This window comes from Cryptomeria japonica, chromosome 5 (assembly GCF_030272615.1).
Source record: "Cryptomeria japonica chromosome 5, Sugi_1.0, whole genome shotgun sequence".
Classification (NCBI taxonomy): domain Eukaryota; kingdom Viridiplantae; phylum Streptophyta; class Pinopsida; order Cupressales; family Cupressaceae; genus Cryptomeria; species Cryptomeria japonica.
Window position 1 is genome coordinate 640,643,629 of NC_081409.1, and position 24,138 is coordinate 640,667,766.

The 24,138-nt window shown below is 35.7% G+C and overlaps 1 protein-coding gene across 5 annotated transcripts in view; it reads right to left on the bottom strand.

Annotated features, from left to right (window-relative positions):
• Positions 1–24,138, bottom strand: part of LOC131078098 (truncated transcription factor CAULIFLOWER D) — a 191,793-nt gene that overhangs the window by 83,582 nt on the left and 84,073 nt on the right. For 4 of the 5 annotated variants that reach the window (XM_059221564.1, XM_059221561.1, XM_059221563.1 and 1 more), the window contains exon 2: positions 20,260–20,338. In XM_059221564.1, the coding sequence (XP_059077547.1) occupies positions 20,260–20,338 (79 nt within the window). The remainder of the gene's footprint in view (positions 1–20,259; positions 20,339–24,138) is intronic. The other variant, XM_059221562.1, reaches the window with a different exon arrangement.

A 24,138-nucleotide genomic window follows, 5' to 3' on the forward strand; every position in this document is an offset into this window, starting at 1 on the left:
TTCGGTCTTCATGATGGCGACGCAACACGCAACCTGAATGGAGACCCCGAAACCTGTTTTTGACACCAAAAACTGCATTTTCTTGCACCCTGGCCCTGAACCTCCTTTGCACCCTGCTGTCCCGGGAGGTGGGACCAGAGCGCCCAGTGCCCTAGTCCTTCAGGACCAGGGCGCCCAGCGCCCTGGTCCCTGGCCATATTTTGGGCCCGGTCTCCTATGGGACTTCGGGTCTTTTTGTTTGCAAAATGGAAAATATCATTTCCTGGTCGGCCTAAGGTCAGGAAAATCAGTCTATCAGCCCTAATTGACAAGTATATAAACTACATTTTCTCTCTCATTTTGGGAAGAGGATGAACATATGGGAAAATGATATTCAAGCATTCAAGCATTCAAGCATTCAAGCATTCTTTCAAGTAATTGATCATTCCAAGTCTCCATTCAAGGCTAAGTGTTGCATTCAAGACAAGGATTCAACCATTGAAGAGGAGATCACATACTACAACATACAACATACACCATACAACAAACAACAACATCTATACCTTCGCACATAAGGATACAAACATCCTTACAACAAGGTATTAGTACTTGTTTTACATTACAATCATTTACATTTACAGCAATTTCTCATTTCTTGGTTAATTCCAAAACCGGGGTTTGACCTAAAGGCAAACCCCTAATCCCTAACCCCCCAATCGTCTTCGCTTTTCTGTGTGTAGGTTGCAGGTACGCAGCTGAAATTGAAGATCTGGAATCCTTGTGCAGAGACGAACGGATCCCCCTTCGTTTCGCGGATTTTTCGGAGGACCGTGTGCACGCCGGGTGCCATCATCCCATCAACTTTTGCTCAAATTTGCAGGATAGCGCCGTATCGACATTTTACTGCTAATTCCAAGTCCGCAGCTTCATCCTATGTCCCTATCTCAGTTTATAAGCGAATCTTTCTCACTTTCTATGTATTCCTAGCTTAATCATTCTATCTACATTCTTTACGAAAGAGGGTAGCCTTGTTGTCTTAACCCTTGAAACTCATTTAGAATCCAATCTTGCATTGTGTGGGATTGGATCTTGTGGGTTTCAACCCCTCTTTTGAATGTAAAGTCTCCCTAAGTGAAAACCATCAACCCTAGCGACCTCCCTTCTCTCTCCTCGGAGTTGGAAGAGGGGAGAGCAACTAGGGTTCGATCGATTTTCCGCTTTACATTTTGGTGAACCCGATGTGAACATCCTTTCTGATTATTCATGGCTAGATCTGAAAATTGATTCAACCTTTGTCCGACAATTTCACTGATCAAAACATCTCCAAATCAGCTGTAACTTTGGATTCCGCAATAAAATCACAATATCTTTCATCCCTGAAAATTTTGAAAAAAGTTGCGAGGACCGTGTGCACTCCGAGCGCCATCGTCCCCGACATTTTTTCTGAAATTTCGGGAGCTAGATCTTACTGTATTTTCCTGCTAAAATCCAGAATTTTGGCTGATTTTATCAATTATAACACTTTCAAAATTACAGTCAAAGTTGGTCTTGTGATTGCTTGGATTAAGGCTTCTAATTATTCAAAAATCATTGAAATTGAAATTTTGTGTCAAAATTGTGTTCTTACTGTCCTAAATCTGAAAAGTGTGTTTGCATTCATTCGAAATTTCAGTGCTTTATTCAAATTCTTGCAATTTGTGACTTTTGAAATTAAGTGCTTAATTACAACAACTTTGATTTCCGCTTTCAAAATTGAATTTTGCATGAGATTGAGTCAACTTTTGAATTTTAAAACTTGCATTGCTTTTGACATTCCCTCTAAAATCATAAAATTCAAAATTTCAGTTTCCCTCTCTTTTTCAAAATTCAAATTTTGCATTTTTCGACAATCTTGGTAGGGTTCAATTTTGAGATTGCAACTTTAATTTAGCCTATCTACAGATCGTAAAATCACTCAATTTTTTCAGGTTAGCTTTAAAATCATCATAACTTTCATCCCTGCAAATTTCGAAAGAAGTTGCAAGGACCGTGTGCACTCCGAGCGCCACGATCCCTGACATTTTTTCCGAAATTTCGAGAGATTGTCGTGATTGCATTTAACAGATTAAATCTAGAAGATTGGTTGATTTTACTGAAAATTGCTACCTTTTAAAATTCAAAATTTTCTCTCTCTCTCTAGTGCATGAGTTTTACAACAATAAGCCCTACTTACACTATTCCCGTTAGACGAAGCCGTAGAATTAAGTCTTTCCGAGGTTTAATTACTGAGGAGATGGAACCCAATTTGAATAGCCTTTTTAACGAGGACATGGATAATTCCTCTAATCCTCCTAATGATGAAGAAGCTCTCCATGAGGTTTCTGTAGAACAACTTACGAAATTGGATAACCAATTTGACGATTTTCGACAATGGATGTCTCAAGAATACCCTGATAGTCAAGCTCTTCCTTTAATTGAGGGTCTAAAACGTATGCTTCAAAGTGATAAGAATGGAATTGATATTTTGCGTGGTATTGCACACATTGTGGATTCGAATGTGATGCCTATGAAGAGTTGTGCCGAAACTTTGGGTTATACACAACCTCCTACTCAAGTCAATCATTTTATTCCCTTGACAACTTCTATTGCTAGCATACCTACCTTTACATCAAACATAATGACTACTTCTATACAAGACATTCCCCCTGTGATCACTAGTCATGGGGGCAATCCTTCTTCTTCAATTAACCCTATTCCTTCATTCAATCCAACTTCTTCATTCATTCCTTCAATGAGTGTTCCTATTACATCTCCGCAAATGAACATGACGCAAAGGGGCAATTCATTCAACCATTCCATTCCTCTTTGTAGTGTTCCTCCTGTCCAATCATCTCCTATGACTAACTATCACAGTGTTTCGCCACCTTACTCTTTACCTTCTTTCAATAACATAACACCTCCATCTCAATCTAACACATCTAATATGAATTCTTCGACTGAAGCGACTATTAACAATCTTGCACAAACTGTCTCTTCTTTACAGCAACAAATTGCCTCTATGAATCAATCTAAGTTTAGTGTGCCCACATTTGATGTTGCAAGCCCACTTTCTCTTGACATTGTTCGAGCTATCTCTCCTAAACATGTTGAAATCCCGCATTTGGAGCTTTATAATGGTAAAGGTGATCCTCTAACACATGTTAAGACTTTTCAAACAATTTGTACTGATTTTGCTTATGACCAAAGGTTGCTTGCGAAACTGTTTACTAGAACATTAAGAGATAAAGCCCTACAATGGTATTGCTCGTTGCCTTCTTATTCTATTACTTCTTTCGAACAACTTGCAAATGCTTTTATTCAACAATTTCAAAACAATATAAGTCCTAAAGTTACTTTGATTGATTTAATGCATTGTAAACAAGGTGTTAAAGAAAAAGTGACTGATTTCATTGGTAGATATAAGCATTTGTATGCTCAAATTTCTTTTCCAGTGCCTGACAATGATATTCAAAGAATCTTTATTTCTAATTTACAAAAAGATATTCGAGACAAACTTTTGTTTTCTGAGTTTACTTCTTTCCAACAGTTGTGTGCAACTCTTCACAATTATCAACTGACTGTGAGTCAAATGGAACAATCACATCCTATGGCTCCGATTGATAAGGGTGATAGCAGTCAACAACCATTTGGAAAGTTTAAACCGAACAGAGATTCTATCAAATTCAATGAAAACATCATCCACAACAATGTGAATGCAGCATCAGGTGTGCCTCCTATTTCTAAGTTTTTCAAGAAAGAAAGAAAGTATACTCCTTTGAATGAATCATTGCATAGTATTATGAATAAGTTATTGGAACAAAATGTGCTTACTCTTCCTCCTATAAGGCAAATTGATCCTGCAAAGATTACTTCACCTTATTTTGATAACAAATCTTTTTGTCAATTTCATCGTCAGCCTGGGCATGATACTGAAAAATGTTTTTCTTTAAAGGGTAAGATTCAAGATTTGATTGATAATAATACTATTTTTGTTTCTGGAGTGAATGATAAAGGCAATACATTTGTAGCTCCTCCTAACCAAAATCTTCAGACTTTTACTGATCCATTACCTTCTCATACCTCTAATGTGATTGAGACTAATGATTCCTCTTTCTCATCTGATGGTCTTGTGTCTATGACTCCGAATGTCATTAACTTTGTAGAGCAGCAAGAAAACCCTAAACAACCTTCCATCACATTTGATTCTAGTGAAACTATCAGGGCACCCGATGGTCCTTTATACATAGTTGCAAAAGTCAAGAATACACCTTGCCATGGAGTGCTTATTGATCCTTCGTGCATGGTTAATCTTATTACTGAAGAATTTCTTTTTACTTTGCAATTGAATCAAGTGATCTATGACAAAACAGATGTGATTGTGAAATTATTTGATGCATTTTCTTCTCCTGCAATTGGTTCTATTACATTACCTATTGAGGTCCATAACAAATCCCTTGATGTGAACTTTGCTATTATTCCTTCATCCGAACAATTTCGTGTGAAGCTTGGCTATCCTTGGCTATCTTCCATGAAAGCTATTGCTTCTCCTATTCATAAATGTTTGAAATTTCCCCATAATGGTGAAGTTGTTACTGTCAATCATAGTCTCTTTAAACCAGCTGAAAGAACTTCTAGCGTTCCTATTGATTATTTTTGGCCTAAACAATTCCAATCTCTTCCTCCGCGAAGTGATCATCTTTTCAAATCTTATCAAAAGTGGAAAACAGATATGATCTTATCTCTAAGTGAACCTAGAACACCTAAACTTGATATTCCTATCATTCTTGAGAAGGAAGTTCTTCCTTTGAAAGATAAAACTAATATCTTTCCTCAAGAAGATTCCCAACCCATCCCTATGGATGTGACTATGTCTATGCCTAATAAACCTTCTAAAAGTAGACCTATACCTCCTCGTCATGATGGACTTGGTCTTCTTCCTAAACCAAAAATTCCTCCTTTATATGGAGCAGTTCCTCCTCCTTCCTTCTATAGAGAGAAGAGACCTTCTTCTTCTCCTATTATCCAGCCTAAGAGACCACAACATAAACACCCAAATGATAAGGATGAGAACATTCCTCCTCCTCAATCTTCTCCACTTCCTACTAAGACTAGACGAAATCGTTCTGCACTTGAACACCGACTAAAGTGTCGTCTTAGGGCTCAAGCAGCTGCTTCTCAAACTTTGCAATCTCCAAAAACACCTTCAACAAGCATCATTCCATTTTCTCCAAAATCTCCTAAACATAAGATGCATGATGGTCTTGATCCTGTGCGGGTTAAAGATCCTATTTTTATAAATCTTGATGATGATATAGATGAAAATGTTATTCATGATGAAAATGTTACTCCTCTTGCTTCTGATAGTGAATATGAACTTGTTGATATTGATAACCATTTATCTAACGAATTTTCTAAAGCACTTATCCTAGCTCCTAGACAAGAACAATGTGGCTCGGAACATGAACATAGCCCTTGTTTGGATCTTGTGATAGCTCCATCTGCTGTGTTGGATGTTCCTCCTCTAGCGTGTTCCCTGCCTTCCCGAAACATTGATCAGCAAGATCGGGGGGTAGATGATGTGCTAGACTAGTTACATTAGCATAGCAGATCCTCTCCTCCTCTCTTTTGTTACTTCTTCTATATGTTATTCTCATTCTTCTATTTGTTGTCCTTAGTGTTGTCTACTTGAGGACGATGCAAAGCATTGAGATCTCTTTTGGTCTCTCTCATGTTGACTCAAAAGACACATGTGTTCCCTTCTTCTAGGTGACCTTCCTTGATTGGGGAATGAAGAACAATTATGCATACATACATATGATATATATACATGAACTATCATACAGCATACTGACCCCGAGGAAAGCGAAGTCACCTCGTGCTTTGTGTTTTGTGTCTATTATCCTTGGGTTTATCTCACACTTGGGGGCTAAATCTTTGTGATAACGTGCTCCTTTCCCTTCTCATTTCTTATGTGTATCACTACGTTAAAACAATCACCCCCGTTGAGGTGTGTGCGATCGCTTTAACGTAGTGGGGCATACACCATGTCTGTCCCTTCAGGATACTTGAAAATTTCTTGGCGAACATAGCTTTGCCTTGAAAATTTTTGGTATTTCTTTTGCATGACTCATAGTGAGGGAACCTTACTACTGACAATCATGGTTCTCCCTCGTGATCTTCCCTTCTACTTTGTCAATCGAAGTCGTAAGATCCCTAGTCCACTGGGGGCTTGGTGTGTCTTGCGTCCTTGGCGTGGTGAAAGTCTTTCAATGTTGGTTCCTTGTACTTTACCAGAAGTATGAGCATACATACTCCCGCTAAAGTGGGGGCTAAATGTAGCGTCCTAAAATTGCGACACTTGCAATTTCGACTCCATTTCGGTCTTCACGATGGCAACGCAACACGCAACCTGAATGGAGACCCCAAAACCTGTTTTTGACACCAAAAACTGCATTTTCTTGCACCCTGGCCTGAACCTCCTTTGCACCCTGCTGTCCCGGGAGATGGGACCAGAGCGCCCAGCGCCCAGCGCTCTGGTCCCTGGCCCTATTTTGGGCCCGGTCTCCTATGGGACTTCGGGTCTTTTTGTTTGCAAAATGGAAAATATCATTTCCTGGTCGGCCTAAGGTCAGGAAAATCAATCTATCAGCCCTAATTGACAAGTATATAAACTACATTTTCTCTCTCATTTTGGGAAGAGGATGAACATATGGGAAAACGATATTCAAGCATTCAAGCATTCAAGCATTCAAGCATTCTTTCAAGTAATTGATCATTCCAAGTCTCCATTCAAGGCTAAGTGTTGCATTCAAGACAAGGATTCAACCATTGAAGAGGAGATCACATACTACAACATACAACATACAACATACAACAAACAACAACATCTATACCTTCGCACATAAGGATACAAACATCCTTACAACAAGGTATTAGTACTTGTTTTACATTACAATCATTTACATTTACAGCAATTTCTCATTTCTTGGTTAATTCCAAAACCAGGGTTTGACCTAAAGGCAAACCCCTAATCCCTAACCTCCCAATCGTCTTCGCTTTTCTGTGTGTAGGTTGCAGGTACGCAGCTGAAATTGAAGATTTGGAATCCTTGTGCAGAGACGAACGGATCCCCCTTCGTTTCGCGGATTTTTCGGAGGACCGTGTGCACGCCGGGCGCCATCGTCCCGTCAACTTTTGCTCAAATTTGCAGGACAGCGCCGTATCGACATTTTACTGCTAATTCCAGGTCCGCAGCTTCATCCTATGTCCCTATCTCAGTTTATAAGCGAATCTTTCTCACTTGCTATGTATTCCTAGCTTAATCATTCTATCTACATTCTTTACGAAAGAGGGTAGCCTTGTTGTCTTAACCCTTGAAACTCATTTAGAATCCAATCTTGCATTGTGTGGGATTGGATCTTGTGGGTTTCAACCCCTCTTTTGAATGTAAAGTCTCCCTAAGTGAAAACCATCAACCCTAGCGACCTCCCTTCTCTCTCCTCGGAGTTGGAAGAGGGGAGAGCAACTAGTGTTCGATCGATTTTCCGCTTTACAAGGAGAATCTACGAACACATTACATGCAAACCGGTCCATAACCTAGATAGCACCAGACCTAAATTATATCCATGCATGCCAAAGCATTGATACCAATCATTCAAGGCATGAACAAAATCACCATCAACATCTTGAATCCCTTCTAGAAGCTGCACCAACACCACTTATGCATTACATCAAAGATCTTCAATAAAACTTTGTCAGTGAAACCCTTACCAGACCAATAAAGCAAGCTTACTAGAATATAAGATAGCATCCAACCATCAAGTCAATACCAATTGAATGTGATATGTATCAAAACACATGAATAACCAATCCAAACCAATTCCACCAACCAAAGCATACCGAATCAATATCATTGTCCAACAACTCTACCAGAACCAACTGGAAACTGTTAAACAACCAAAACAGTTGATGTTGCCATCAATAACAAAACATCAATGCAACACATAATCAATTCCTCCAAATTGCCAATAATCTCCCTCTTTGGCATTGATGACAACACTAGATGTAACAAACATCCAAGTGCCAAGAGATGCCAAACAACTCTCCCCCCATGGAAGACAACCAACAATCTCCCATAAAATGATATAGCAACAAAGCTTTGAACCAAATATCTCTGTACCAATTAACCATCCATAGACCTGAACCAAACTCCCCCTCAGGGATACAACCAATATGTTTCTCCTCCTTGTGCCAACAATCTTCCCTTTAGACTAATATCTTGTTAAGCTCTGTTTTTCACATATATATCTCTCCCCATTTGACATCAATGCTAGAAATCTGACATAAATACCAAGGAAAGACATAGAGCCTCTGTAAATGCATATCAGATTGATGCACATCTGCATCACACAAGTCTCTACCAAAGGAGCAGAAACTCCCAATCTATCTCTCAAATACTCAAATGATTCCTCAAACCAATCTAACTACATTTTCTTCTCCATCAGAAAATTATACTTGATAGAAATGTGCTTTGTCTTGGAGTGAAATACTTGATTCTTGGATATGCCAATAGCTGTAGAGTTATCACAGTGAATAAATACCAGTACACTACAACACACTCTTATATCCTTTAACATCTACTTCATCCATTGGTAGCAACATACTCAGCTTCAGCAGTGGATAAAGAAATGTATGACTGCTTCTCTATCGATCCATGAAACCAACTTCTTCCCAAGGAAGAATGCTCCACTGAATGAGCCTCTCCGATTATCAACATCACCTGCCTAATCTGCATTTGTATATGCACATAAAGTAAAGTCCTCATAAACCAAAAACCATACCAAAAAAACCTTGAAAATATTTGAAAATCCTAGCTACCAGAGTAACAATTCAAAATAATCAATTTCTCCCTTCTGAGAGTATCCTTTGCAGACCAATCTAGCCTAGTCCCAAAAACATCCAAGTCCATGTATTGTCCTTTTCTAACTGATCTAATTCATCTTCCATAGCTTTCATTGAATATTCATCTTTACAAGCTTCAATTACTAATGTCGGCTCAACTTGAGAAATTAAACATACCTCATCAACTGCCAACCATTAACTTGTCTGATTATCTGATCTTCTGAATGATTTAACCTTACATACCTATGAGTCTTCTGACTTTCTGCTTCTCTTCTCTAATCTTCAGTTACAGTTGAGTTTTCCGATGATGTCAAGGTAACTGGTTCAACATTCTGTTTCGTTACAGGCACTACCAGATCAATAGTGATCATTTCCACTGTCGGTTCTCTGTCATAATATTTAGCTTGGTCTTTGTACTGCTCATCCACTTTCACATTAGTGCTCTGCATAATTCTTTGCAATATTTTGTTATAACATCTATATGCTTTTCTCTTAGTTGAATAACCAAGAAATATTCCTTGATCACATCTAGGGTCAAACTTCCAATTCACTAACAAGGATTCTGAAATGATTAATTGTAGATGTACGACCAAATCATAACTCATAAAGTGACATTAGTAAACCAAACAAGATCCAAGATTCATCAAATCTTCGTCGTTTAACCTTCAAACTGACTTCTCCAAAGATCTGACACAGGCTTTCAAACCACTACCAAGGGCAATACAAGATCTGTCATTAATTTGCCTCCCCCTAAGGTGAATGCCTTAGTTACCGGATGAGTTTCGTGTCGGTGTAGGAACATTCTACTCTGTCAGTTGAGCAATCGAGGTAAATCCTTTAGCCAAATGAACATCTGGGGCGATTGATTCTGTCGATTGAGCCTCAGACTTCATAATCCACTGCTCCTTCTGAATGTCATCAACCTTCTTCGATTTATCACTTCCTGTCAGTAGGTTCTTGCTTCTTCAAAATTTAGCAATATCACCTACTTTGTTGCATGCATAAAAAGTGATATTATTCTTCTAAATTGCATTACTGTAACCTAGACCATTCCTTGACTTGTATTGATTAGCCATATGTCCAAACTTTCCACATACATCACATTACACATTCATTCTACAATCTTCTGCCTTGTGACCACACCTTTTACAATTTGAACATTGACCAGAAATTGCATTGTTATTCTGATTTGCTCTATTTCTACAATGTCTTGCCATATGACCAAATTTATTGCAAACAAAATATCTACCATTGAATTTATGTGCATTGGGTTGCCTTACCAGTGACCTCTGATTGCGGTTGACCTAATGATCATTATGCATACCCAATGTCTGATCTTCATTTGCAGTAACGGAGCTCTGACCTTGTTCAAATCCAAGTCCTCTAGTGTCTCCCTTGCGCCTTTGGTCCTTCAGTAGCTCATGAAGTTTAGCAGAACTAATCTTGAACTTGTCTTTGTATTCATTTGTAGCATCCAGATCTTCTCTTAGAATCATCATCAGTCTTTCCAACTCTTGCTCATTGTTCTCTGATTGCACCAATTCAATTTTTAACATATCATTCTCATGCGCCAATCTAATGCATTCCTCAGATCTGTCTTTCAGAGATATAGAAAGATTTTCTTCATTCTTCTTCCGGTCTTCAATCTCCTTGCACATCCTCATAGTTAGGGCTTGCATTTCATTCTTCATCACACAATTCTCCTGACTTGACTTCTTGATGATATGATGAATCAATAAGGATCCGAACAACTACTAAGAGGGGGGGGGAGGGAGTGGGGGGGGGGGGGGGTTTCAGTAGTTTGAAAACTGACTTACCTTTTACCAAACTCAAAAACAATCTCTAGACTAACTGGTTCAAATACTGAGCTATAGACTGCAATAGCACTGACAATTCACCGGTTAACTAGCATAATATAATAAGATATCTGAAACTCCCAAACCATTTAACCAAAACATCAAAATACTTTACTAACAATTGTAAAAGCACGTTTTAGATTACTGTCAGCCATCTTAACATAACTAATTGGATTTAACAGTTAAGAAAACTAACCATATCAAACATAACCACAAAAACCATTCACCACTTAACACAATGATTTTTGACACAAAAACCCAAATGGGAAAAACCACGATGGGGATGAATACCCACAAGTATTCTGAACTCTTCGGAAGTTCACCCTGTTAGGAGCCAAGCCTGTTAAAGATTAATAAAATGTCCTATTAGGAACAGATCCTGTTAGGGAGCACCCAGTTAAGGGATTGACTATAATACCCTATTAGAAGTAACCTCGGTAGAGGATTTGAAATACAAGCTAATGGATAACCTGGTTAGAGGATTTAGAAAGCACTAAGCCTTTTAAAGCTTACCCGGTCAAGATATTTAACTGTTGTAATTGTTAGACAACAACAGGGATTTTCCGATGTGGTAAATAGCACTACTTTGCTTGATTAGATCCTTTTCGTGCTCCTCTTTGCCTTCACACATACTACAGATACTCCTTCTGGTTCAGTAATCAATCACACTGACATTCAACCAAAATTGCCAGCACTACAACAAAACAACTCATCGACCTTATAAGAAAAACAATAGGTCGGTACACATCACAAACCTAAGATCTCATAGAGATTACAAACAAATCGATTCACGTATGACCATTAGATTACATAGTAATCATTAGCACATTGTTCAAGACAACCTCAATCGATCCTTGATCACCGCTCATCAATTCGTGTAACTCATCACGCGGTTTCCCCTTCATGCAATGTACTTGCTCATTCCCAAGATAAAACAGTTATCTCTGCGCACCAAAAACCACTTTAAAACTTATCACATACAACATGCAACGTGGCATAATCATTATCGATCATCATTTGATCATAAATCAATACAACCGATTCACCAAGCTCCATCAGCTAGGGTTTGGCACATCAATAGGTAGGGTTACCAGTTGATCTCACTGCTTCTAAAGTAATACCGGTTTTCTTCACTTGCTCACTTACCGGTTGCAAAACAACATCATAACAACATCGTTACCGGTTACAATTGACATCAATGACAACACAATAGTTCATCAATGCAATCTTTAATCAAATGCGAACACTTCTAACATTGTTCCTTAAGGGCATCCTTCTCTTTATCATCTTGATTTTGCATAAGTTCCTTCCTTTTAGCTTGAGCATTAGATAGCTTTTCTTGTAGAGTGATAATGAATTCTTTTGCAGATCTAAGTTCATCTTCCAGCTTTATGTTCTTAAATTTTTCAGCTTCAAAATCTTCAAGAGCGACTTCAAGTTGTTGCCTCAAACACATCTCCATGGATTCCAGTTTCAGGATCTTCCTCAAGTGGTTAGGCTTCTACAAAAAGAGGACCAGGCTCTGATACCAATTGTTGGAATCCAATATCACTAAGAGGGGGGGTGAATCAGTGTTCTACCAGAATGGAGAAATTTTACCTCATTAATACAATAGCTCAACAACCGGTAAACATAAAAGCATATAACAATAAGCAACAGTGCAACCACAAAAATGAACCCCATAACACCATAGATTTATACATGGAAAACATCAAGGAGGAAAACCCATGCTGGGATTGGAGACCCACAATATCTATCCACTGATTAGATGAATAAATATTACAATAAGGGTCCTGCCCATGCAGGAAGGCACACTACCTAGAGCGCACTACTCATCACAATGGAGTCTCACTGACTACAAAGATGCCAACCACCTCAAGATATTTGGACTACAATCCAGAGAGAAGAATAGTCGGTGATAGCATCAAACATGCCAGAATATAGTTCTGGTTAAGCTCAATACCAAAGGTCTAAAACGTCTTACATAAACCCCACTTGATCACCTATGATTGACCAAATCCTCTGCACAAATGATTATTACATTATTTGCTCTGTGCCACTCCCATATATGATCTATAATGAGATCTTACATATATTTATACCAACTCGGGACCTAACCAATTAGCTCAACCACCCAAATGATAATATAATAGATCCATTAATTGAATCACCAAAAGTTCTCTCCACCTTTCACATCAAGGAAAAAGCACACAACTTCAACATGACATACTGATCTTTGCAACTACTTTCCTACAAATAGAAAAACTACATATTCCACTGCTCCCCCGAGAGAAGCAACAATATTAATCTAGGAGAGAGAATAAGTCTTGAATCTCTCCTGGAAAGGTCCACCTCGTCTATGCACCTAGTTAGAGAACAGAGGGGCAATGACTCGTATTTTCAATCTGGCATACACAAAGTATCCTTTACCAATGCTTTAGAAAAGATGTATGCAACATGTTCTTTTGTAGAAACATACACCAATCTGACTTCTTTTCAGAAACCTTATTTGTTAATAAATGATACCCTATTGAGATATGTTTAGTTCTTGAATGCATTACCGGATTCCTTGAAATGTTTATGGCACTAGTATTATCACACATGGTGGGAATAGCTTCCTCATACACTATTATGATATCTCTAAGACTTTGCTTCATCCACATAACTTGAGTACAACAATATGTTGTTCCAATGTATTGTGCTTCTACAGTAGATAGAGATACTAAATCTCGATTCTTACTTATCTAGGAGACTAATCTACCTCCCAAGAAAAACACACCTCCACTTGTGATTTTCTTATCATCAATACATCCAGCCCGATCAGTATCTGTCTATTCTTTTAGCATGAAATCTCCATTCTTGTTGTATCATAAACCAATATCTGGGGTTCCCTTCAAGTACCTTAAAATCCTCTTTACTGCTTGATCATGTGATTGCTTCAGATTAGCTTGAAATCTTGTAACTAAATAGACAACCTACATGATATCTGGTCTAGAAGCAGTTAAATATAACAATCCTCCAATCATGGATCTGTACATCTTTTGATCAACTTTCGAAGATTCATCATCTTTGCTCAACTTGCAACTAGTTTACAATTCTTCATTTCAATCTTTTTTAGCATCTCCTTGACATATTTGTCTTGAAAACTAAAAATTCCATCTTGTATATGTGTAACTTGCAAACCAAGAAAGAATGACAACTCACCAATCCTTGACATTTCAAATTCCTTTTGGATCTCTTCTGCAAACTCCTTACATAGATCATCATTTCCTCCAAATATAATATCATCAACATATACAACAACAATCAGTAGTTTATCACCTTCAACTTTCAAGTAAAGAATTGTTGTCAGCAGTACCTTTTCAGAAACTTTTTTGTAACAAATATCCATCCAATCTAGCATACCAAGTCCTAGATACTTGTTTGAGTCCATGCAATGCCTTATTCAATCTATAAACCATGTCTGGATCTTCTGATAATTTAAATCCATCCGACTATTCAATATATACTTCTTCTTCAAGTTCTCCATTTAGAAAAGTTGACTAAACATCCATCTAATATAGTTTAAAGTTCTTGTAAGAAAAAAAAGCAAGAAACACTCTTATTGCTTCCATCCTAGCTATCAAAACAAAAGTTTCCTCAAAATAAATACCTCCAAATTGTGAATAATCCTTACATACCAACCTTGCCTTATTTCTTGTGACTTGTCCATCTACATTTAGCTTATTCTAGAACACCAACTTAGTTCCTATCACATTTTTTTCCACTAGTCTAAGTACCAATTCCTATGTCTGATTTTTTTGTACCTGATTCAACTCTTCCTCTATTGCCTTTACTCAAATTTCTTTGTTGCTTTCTTCCCTGTAAGACATTGGTTCCACCTGTGATAAAAAATAATAATTTGCTTGCTCATTGACTTTCACAACTCTTCTTATTTGAACACCTTTGTTTTTGTCTCCAATAATTTATTCTTTTGAATGGTTCTTTCACACATATCTAGTTGGAGACTTGGGTGCTTGCTTGGGTTTTTCTTCTTCTCCTTCATTTATCTTTTCTACTTTTATCTTTCAATTAAACCTTCTCTGTTGCAAAAACCAGAATGATTTCTAAATTTGTCTCCAGTTTAGGTTTAAAGGTATCCTGACGCCATTCTTGACAAAATTTTACATTTGCACTTTCTACTATCTTGTTAAGAAACTTATTCTAACATCGGTAAGCCTTGTTGTTTGTAGCATATCCGAGAAATATCCCTTCATCTTCTCTGGTATCGTTCTAAATCATCTTCATCTCTTCTAATATAGCACTTCCAAAGATCCTGAAATACTTCATAGTGGAAGGTCTTTCATCCCAAAGCTCATAAGGCATCTTAGTATGATTTACTCTTACTTTTACAAATTAGCTAGGTTAGCATTCTTCAACATAGTTCTAGCCATCTCAATAACACTCCTATTCTTTCTTTCTACAAGTCCATTTTGTTGCGAAGTTCTTGGAGCAGAAAAAGTGTCTTCTAATCACATGTTCATAGAAACTATCAAATTCATTTGAAATAAACTCTCCTCCTCTATTAGATCTCAAACATTTGGTTTTAGTATCTACTTGATTTTCAACCATCGACTTGTATTTTTTAAACTTTTCAAAAGCTTCATATTTTTCTTTCAAGAATGTAACACGTCATCCTAGAGCAATCATCAATAAGCAACATTAAGTACCTTTCTCCATTGAGTCCTTTTGTCCTAGTAGGTCTACAAAGATTTGTGTGAACCAACTCCCAAGGTTAAGAAGTAGAATATTCCTTGTGGACCTACTCTTCATTTGTTTTCCTAGTTGATATTCCCTAAACATAGCATTAGTAGGTTTGATATCACTTGGTAAATCTCTCACAGCTTTAGTATTACTAATCTTCACCATATTATCAAAATTGATATATCTCATTCTTTTATGCCACAACAAACATTCACTGCATTGTGCCAACAAATATAGGCTCCCACTCTTATCTTTTATATTGTAGACATTCCAATTAGTTCTAACAACTTTTGCAACCAGTCTCCCAAAAATTCCTTCTCTAATCACACATATAGACTTACTAAATGTGACTTCATAACCTTTACTGCTTATCTAAATAACATTCAACAAATTATGTATCAAACCTTCAACTTAATAAACATCATCATTTTTATGCTTACCATCAATTGTAATGCTTCCGAACCCACAAATAGGTGCAGCTTCCTCTCCTACAAACTTCACTATTCCTCCATCATACTTCTCAAAATTATTAAGCTTCTCTTTATCATTGTTCATATGATTTGAGCATTTGGAGTCACTGATCCAAGCTTTCGGTTCCACTTTGGTGTGCAATGCAATATTTCCACTTACTGAATTTCTTTTGTTCTTCATTCCTTCCGGTCTTCCGAACATTTCCTTATTTGTTTCCTCTATAACCAAAAATACAGATTCTTCATTCGAGTCATCACCATCTTCAACCTTAGATGAATGTGTCTCCATAAAACATAGAATCATTTTTCCTTTATCTCTATCATCTGTCCTTTTCTTTGTGTCATATCTTTTGTATCTATCCTTCTTCCCATCATCATTATAGATCTATTGTAGTCTTCCTTATACATTATTTTAGAAGCATGATCACCAATTCTTTCAAAATTAAAACATTTCAAAGGTAACTTACCTTTGGATTTTTCGATTCCTCTCTTTAGTCTTCTCACAGAGTTTTCTTCGATCTCATCCATATTTTCACTTGCTTAAAGTTAATCTTTAGCCATCCTTGATACATTGAATGCAAACTCTTTTCTTTCCCTCTTCATATCTTCCATCTCAGGTTTTCATAGGCAAATAGTGATCCAAGAAGTTGGTCAACTATATACTAATCTAAATCATGACTTTCTTCAATAGAATAACTCTTAGGCTTATAGAGTTTACACAGAGCCAACAAAATCTTTCTCATAACATGCCCTTCTATCTTTTTACCAAACCCTCTGATTGCATTCACAAACTCATTTACCTTGTGTATGTAACTTCCGACACTCTCATCATCAACCATATTTAGACATTCATATTTATATTTCAGATTCATTAACCTAGCCTTCTCTGTCTTAGGATCAACTTCATATACAAAACTTAACATATCCAAATCTCTTTGGCTTCTTTTAACACTGTCACTTTAGAAAATACTATATCACTTAAACAATTCATAATTACACCTCTAGCATTTGTATTATTCTTACCATTCTTAATTTCACCCGGAGTTTGAGGCCCGTTTGTTGGAGGCTTATAACTAGATTTGACACTTTCCTAGATTCCACTTGGCAAAGTTTCCAAATAAGATTCCATCCTCTCCTTCCAAAAAGTGAAATTTGTGCAATCAAACTTCGATGCCTTAAAATTGGCTTCATGTGCTAGCTCTGATACCAATTGTTGAACCCACAACACTACTGAGAGGGGATGAAATAATCTGAATCTTTTAAGATACCAATCTATCAAACTTTAAGGAACATTAAACACTTTTACAATAATAGTGAAAACATCAACCATCAACATATGAAAACCAAATATATGCCAAAACTCTAACAGGAAAAAACCACAGTGAGAATCACACCCACAATATAAATAAAATTGATTACAATATTTTAGGCATATTGCAAAGGGACAACATGCACTTGATAGACTTGTAAGGCTATGGCACATAAACTTAGGGCAAGATACAATGACTTGCACAACCCAAACTCAAGGCTTCAGGGAAAGATACAATAGCTACCAAAAGACTCATTATCTTTTGACAATAGAAAGAATAGTAGAAATGAAATGAAAAGAATCTATTAATCTTGAAACTCTCTTTGAATCACTATGACAAGCGACCAATATCATGGCGAACACATTTGACATCAACAATTGTTTTAGAATATTGTCACACTGAATATGTTATCATCAAGATCTCTTCACAAACTTAATTTGGCACATCTATAGTACTGAATCTTCTTGTACATTATTCAAATTCACTTCACATCAATTCACATACCTTCCATACATCGACTCATACATCCACACTTCTTAAATAAAAGTTAGATCATCAAAAACTTATTTGAGAGTCAGCCATACATAGAGTATACAATATTACATAAAATAGACCACTTGAACCAAAAACACTCAATGTGGTCCACACCAAGAGGTAGAGGGGACCCAAATCCATCACAATACATTCTCCTAAGTTGAATCCAATAAAGCGCACATGCTAACATATCATTCAAAGTCGGCACCAAACATAACATGTAGATAAAAAATAAAACTCAGCAACTAGTCGGTTGAAACATCTTCCAATGTAAATTACTTAACGCAGATCTCCACACACCATAGTCAGACATATAACAATATTTTAACTCAACCTCCAATGCATATTCAAACTAAAAAGTATGATCCAAATAAGATAATTCAACAAAGCACACTAAAAACATAACAAAACTAAACATACCAATCACATACCAACATAACTCACTTGCAAAACAGAAACACCACCAGATAATTGCACTAGAATACTACACAAATCAAATAAACTTGTCCTAAAAACCACAACACTTGAATTCATATATCCAGAAGCCACCAAGAATATTATGGACCATATGACAGACGTTCTTATTGTCAGAAAGCAACAACAACTAACTTCATCATCTAACCAATCAGAGGACCTATAAACATGATCATACAATGCTCGCAGAATATTAACCTTATATCCAGTTCTGCACACCGTTCTCTTCACAATCTAGAGGAATATAAAACATTCTTCCATTTGGACAATAGATACTCTTTCCTGCATATTGAACCTACTAAAATTGTAACTTTTCGGAGCCACTTTATACATATTCACCAAGCACTATATAAACATCTAAATGTATACACTATTGAACACCAATTCTTGTTATCAATAATTAAGACCAACACAAACCCAATAGAAACACTAGATAGAGAAACCTGCATCAAACTCAGCAAAAACACCATATACAGAAACCTACATCAAACTCAATAGAAACACCACACAGAGAAACCTGCATCAGTATAAGACCATATCCAGACTAGACTCCATCTAGAACAACAAGTCTGACATCAATGAAAACATAACTTAGATTTCCAACAAGCAATATAGGAAATTTTATTTTAGTGAATAATACTTTAAGTATTTCATAATTTTATAACCAACTTACAAGTCTTCAATTTACAACAATTGATGAGTTAACTAAACAATACCTTACATTAAATAAAGAACTACCATACAAATATAATTACCATGTTTTCTCTAGAAATATTACTTTAATAATCTAACTATCAAACCAAATTTTATAAAATATAATGGGCTCTTGGGAGAGCTACATGACCTTGAAGAGCCTAGGAAATCTTAAGAAATCTTGATTAGGAAATATTATACTCGGTAAGAGGTGACAAATTTCTCATATGCGAGCAATGATTACATAGATATGAATGATTAGGGATACATGACCTAATAAATTACTCTTGATTAAAGTTATCTTGCATTTTAGGAATTCAACATGTCTAGCCAATTGGTGCCCGATAAGAAGAAGAATGGTGAAAATCTCATACAATAGAACTACACCTTTTCGGGGTATGGTACATAAGGTAAGGTACCATGGAAGAATGGACAAAACATACATCATGAGACTTTTAAAGACATATACTTACAAACATCACAAAGATCATAGATTACATATAAATATAGCCTTAAACACAACCAATTTCTCAAACATAGATGAAAAGGATAGAAGCACCAAAAAGAAGTATGGTTATGAAAACAAACAACGTGATGCATTATTATTTCTACCGCATGTGGTGGTCCTCATCCTAGAATGCATACTTAGGTACCCCTAAACCTTAAAAAACATTAGAATAGATAGGAGGTAAAGGTGATAGGACATATTTTCAAGATTCATGTAATAAGCATCAACTAGAGCATCAACTAGAGCATCAAGGTAACGTCATACATAAAAGAATATTGTTCATAATATATATTAAATTTTTAGCTATAACTAGTTTTATTTAATCGTCAACGCAAGTTAGGTTTTGGAACATTACAAATCAGAGATATCAAATTTTGCTGTGTAAATGGATTTTGTATCATAGTAAAATAAGTTGTCAAACAGTCAAAATAATACTAGAGAATGTTATATTTTATTTTTTCCTTTCAAAATTTGTATCCTTATCATAGATACATTTCACAATATTTTTATTTTATTTATTTTCAAATAACACAACAACCATCTAATTATAGTATAATTTTACAAATAGTTAAATTAATATAATAGCATAAAATAAAACTATCGTAGATTTAATTAAAATTTATGGAAAATAAATCCAACTACTAATATGATCATTTCACTATCTAATTCTGGAAAATAAATCCAACTACTAATATGATCATTTCACTATCTAATTCTTCTTCATTTTGATATAATTAATTCAATGAATTCCAAAAATAAGATGCTAGTTTTACCTCGATATTATCTGGTAACTCTATAACATCTCCAATAGAAGAGCAATTCTTCTCATACTTCCCCATAACTCTATTCATGCTTTATCAAAAATTATTTAAATCACTTAGTTTTTTCAAAAATAGATGAATACTTGCAAAATTTAACAAATATTTTTTGTACTACAAAAATTCTCAAACCATGATATAATTTCAATTAAATACTTAAAACATCATAAAATTCATAGAAATTTAATCAAAATAGACTAATGTTTTATAAAAACCGTTTTTCATTTCTCATAGCCTAAAAATATAAGATATGATATGCTAAATGAGACTTACCAATTTATTGATAAGAGCATCTAATCATATATTATTGTTGTAATTTAGGGTGACTATATAGATTAAATAAATTTCATGGACTACCTCTTATGTTTCATAATGTATCATAAAACTTTCATGTAATATTGATATCGTCATGTCCTATGACAATGGTAGGGTTAACATCGATATCCTATTACTGTTAAGAGTATTAATTAAACAACCTTATCTTGTATGAGGTAAGTAAAAAATCTCTAAAATATTATATCAAGCTTCAATGATACAAGCAAATGTGTAAAATAATAATTAGGGAAAAATTGGCCATCACATGCGAAATTTAGTCTAAAATAAAGTAAAAGTAAATGTAGAATAAAAATTGTATTATAGTTGGATGATGCATCTATATGTATAAATGATTATTAGGAAAACAATTTAGAACGATATGGGGTGTCCAATTTAAACTCAAATAAAATTAAACATTACAATAGTTTTATAATCTCATCTCCTAACACATTCCTTTTGAGTAATACATGCTAGCATATATAGATTCTTCATCTACTGTCTAACATGTAGTGTCTAACATGTTGATTCCACATGCCCTTTCTAAAAATATTAGTTCAACTCCCTATCCCTTTTGAATCCATTCAGCTCCGTTTATCCATTCCATGAATTATCCCCTATAATCTATGTGGCTTTTTTTTTAAAGTAGCAAATGCTATGATGTTTGAACAAACTCTTGGTTTTGGCTCTTGACATCTTGATTACATATACAACCTCTAATTTCTGGAGATTACTTACCAGCATTCACTCAAAAGACCTTTTCTCGCTAATATCCATGGTTTTGAACACTCTTTCACCAATTCGCTTCCTACTTGCCTCTTGACGTTATCTAGCCTCGCAACTCTCTTCGTCCATCTGTTAGACACAATAATCCCAAGCTACACCAGTCATTTATTGTTTATATAATGACATGGACCATCCTTCCATAAAATGATGATGTTATAAAAGATCCCACCTTCTTTCTTGCCTTCTTTCCAAGGATAAATTCACATGTGAGCCTTCTTGAACGTGTCGTCGTTGATCTTGTAGGGACACAACTGATGCCACTACATTCACATCATCCTCCTCTATAGGATTGGGTTTAACCCAATAGTGGACCATTTCTTGAAATTATCTATTGTGCTTTTGTTAACTTTTCAACCCCTAACAGGTCGTGATCTTCCCAATTGCACCACTGATTAATTCCATGGTAAAATAAAAAAATAATAAGTTTGTACGAGTATTTATTTTAGCAATTTTCTCTTGGTATTAATTATCTAGAGAATACTCCTTTGGTTCGATACTATAAATTTCTATATACTTGTTTGCTTAATCTCTTTGCAATAAAGTGAATCATCTATTTGGATCATATATGTCAACTAATGTAGTTCTATTATATGTAGGTTTGCATTATACAAAATATCTTTGTTAGGGATATTCACATAATAACAAAAAGAGTTACTCATCTAATGTAGACCAATTTAATAGGTTTCCCTTGTTTAACACTCATTCAGCTACGTTTTTTGTTTTTTTTTCAAAATTTTATTCATATCCAAAATTTATTTTCTCTCTCTCAATTTTCACTTATTAATTAGAATAGGAATACGTTAGACCCTATAATAGTTCATGTTCGGCATTATTTGTAACAATACTATATTTTGTTATTTTTGTTTTAGGTTTAGAATAGATGAGGAAGCAACCATTCTCCAAAGGTATAGTATTCAATAAAAGAGTATTCAATGTCTTTATAAAAGAATGCTTTGCATTCCTCTAAGTCTTGATGTTGATGGCTTGCAGTTCTAGATATAATGTCTATGTTTTGTGGATGTTGCATATAATATTTTCAGGTTCTCAATTGCTAAAATGATACATATGGTTGTGGCGGTTTGCTACCAATAAGGTTGTATTTCAGAACTAGCCCGAAAATTCTTTATATTGCTCCACTTTGGTGATTCAAGTGTTGCAGGTTGGTGGACATGTTTATATGGTTCATGCAGCGCTCTAGCTTATATTTCTAGTGTTGGTTTGATTAGAAGTAAAGTTATGTTGTTTTGTGCTTAGTGTTGTCAACTATGTCAGTCTCTAGCTAGTTCAAGTGGTGTATCTTATTTGGATCATGATTTTTCGGTCTGGATTTGCTTTCGAGGTTGACTTAGAATATTGATATGTGAAACATATGCAAACAGAAGAAGTGTGAATTTCAGTTTGTGATGACCCTTGAAGATCATATCTTTAGTGCAACAATGTATTGAGATAATGAATGAGGTCAGAGATGTTCGCCATGATATTGCTCGCTTGACACAATAGTTCAAGAATAGTTTCATAATTAGGAGATCTTGTTCATTACAATTCATTATTTCCCTGCACGTGTCAGATGACACTGAGTCCTTTGGGAGCCTATGCAGCTCTTTGTATCTTGCCCTGAAATTGTGTGTCACAGTATTCCAAGTCCCTTGTATCTTTCTCTAAAGTTGTGCACCTTAGTTTTGCAACTACGATTAGGTGCAGTGAGTTCCTTCGCCTTGAGCCTCAAACTTTGTAATCGGTTATTCATATTGTCAATGTGATTGGTTTTTCCCTCCTTGGGTTTTTGACATAAATCTGGTGTTCTTCTGTGTTGTGCTTTGTGCCTTCATGTAACATATTTACAAAGATAAATTAATTATGGTTTGAAGTTTAAAGGATTATAAGCAAGTTGTTTTAAGGTTCGGACTGATCCACACCTCCCCCTCCCAGCTCTCAGTCCCATGGTGTATTCAACAATTGGTATCGGAGCAAAGATTACATTGAGATATGTTTAACTGCTTGAGCAAAGTCGAGATGGCACGATACATCTATTTCGAAGCACCAAAGTTTGATGGCACAAATTACTTTACTTCGAAGGCGTGGAAAGAATACATTTGAATTCTCTACTGCCTGCAATATGAGATTATCAAAACTGGTTATACTACTCCAAATGCTGGTCCTACTACTTCGGATGAGTACAAGAATCATTAAAATAATACCAAGGTAACCAATATACTTGTCAGTAATTTCAGTGACTCAGATTTTTTTTGGATCAATGGATGCACAAGTGAAAAACAAATTTGAGAAAATTGAGCAGCATTTATGAAGGAGATGAGAAGACCAAAAAAGTCAAATTGCATCTAAAGGATAGATTTGAGACATTGGGGATGTCTGAAGATGAGAACATTGAAAGTTACATGCACAATGACTGAATGAGGTTGTCAATACAATTAGAGATCTTGATGGAGCAATGGAAGAAAGTGAAGTCATAGGAAAAGTAATGAGAACACTATCTAAACATTATAAGCCTAACAAGCTTGCCATTAAAGTCATGATATGGATAAATATACCCTAGATCAACTCTATGAATCACTCTTTGTCTTTGAGATTGCAGAACTTGGTGAGAAATCCAATGAAAAGAAGGAACCAACATTCAAAGTTACCAAGTAGATTGAAGATGAACCTGAATCAAACAATGTCAATAACATTCATGATGTGGAGGGAACCTTTGTGGGAAGATTGAAGAAAGATTTTGGG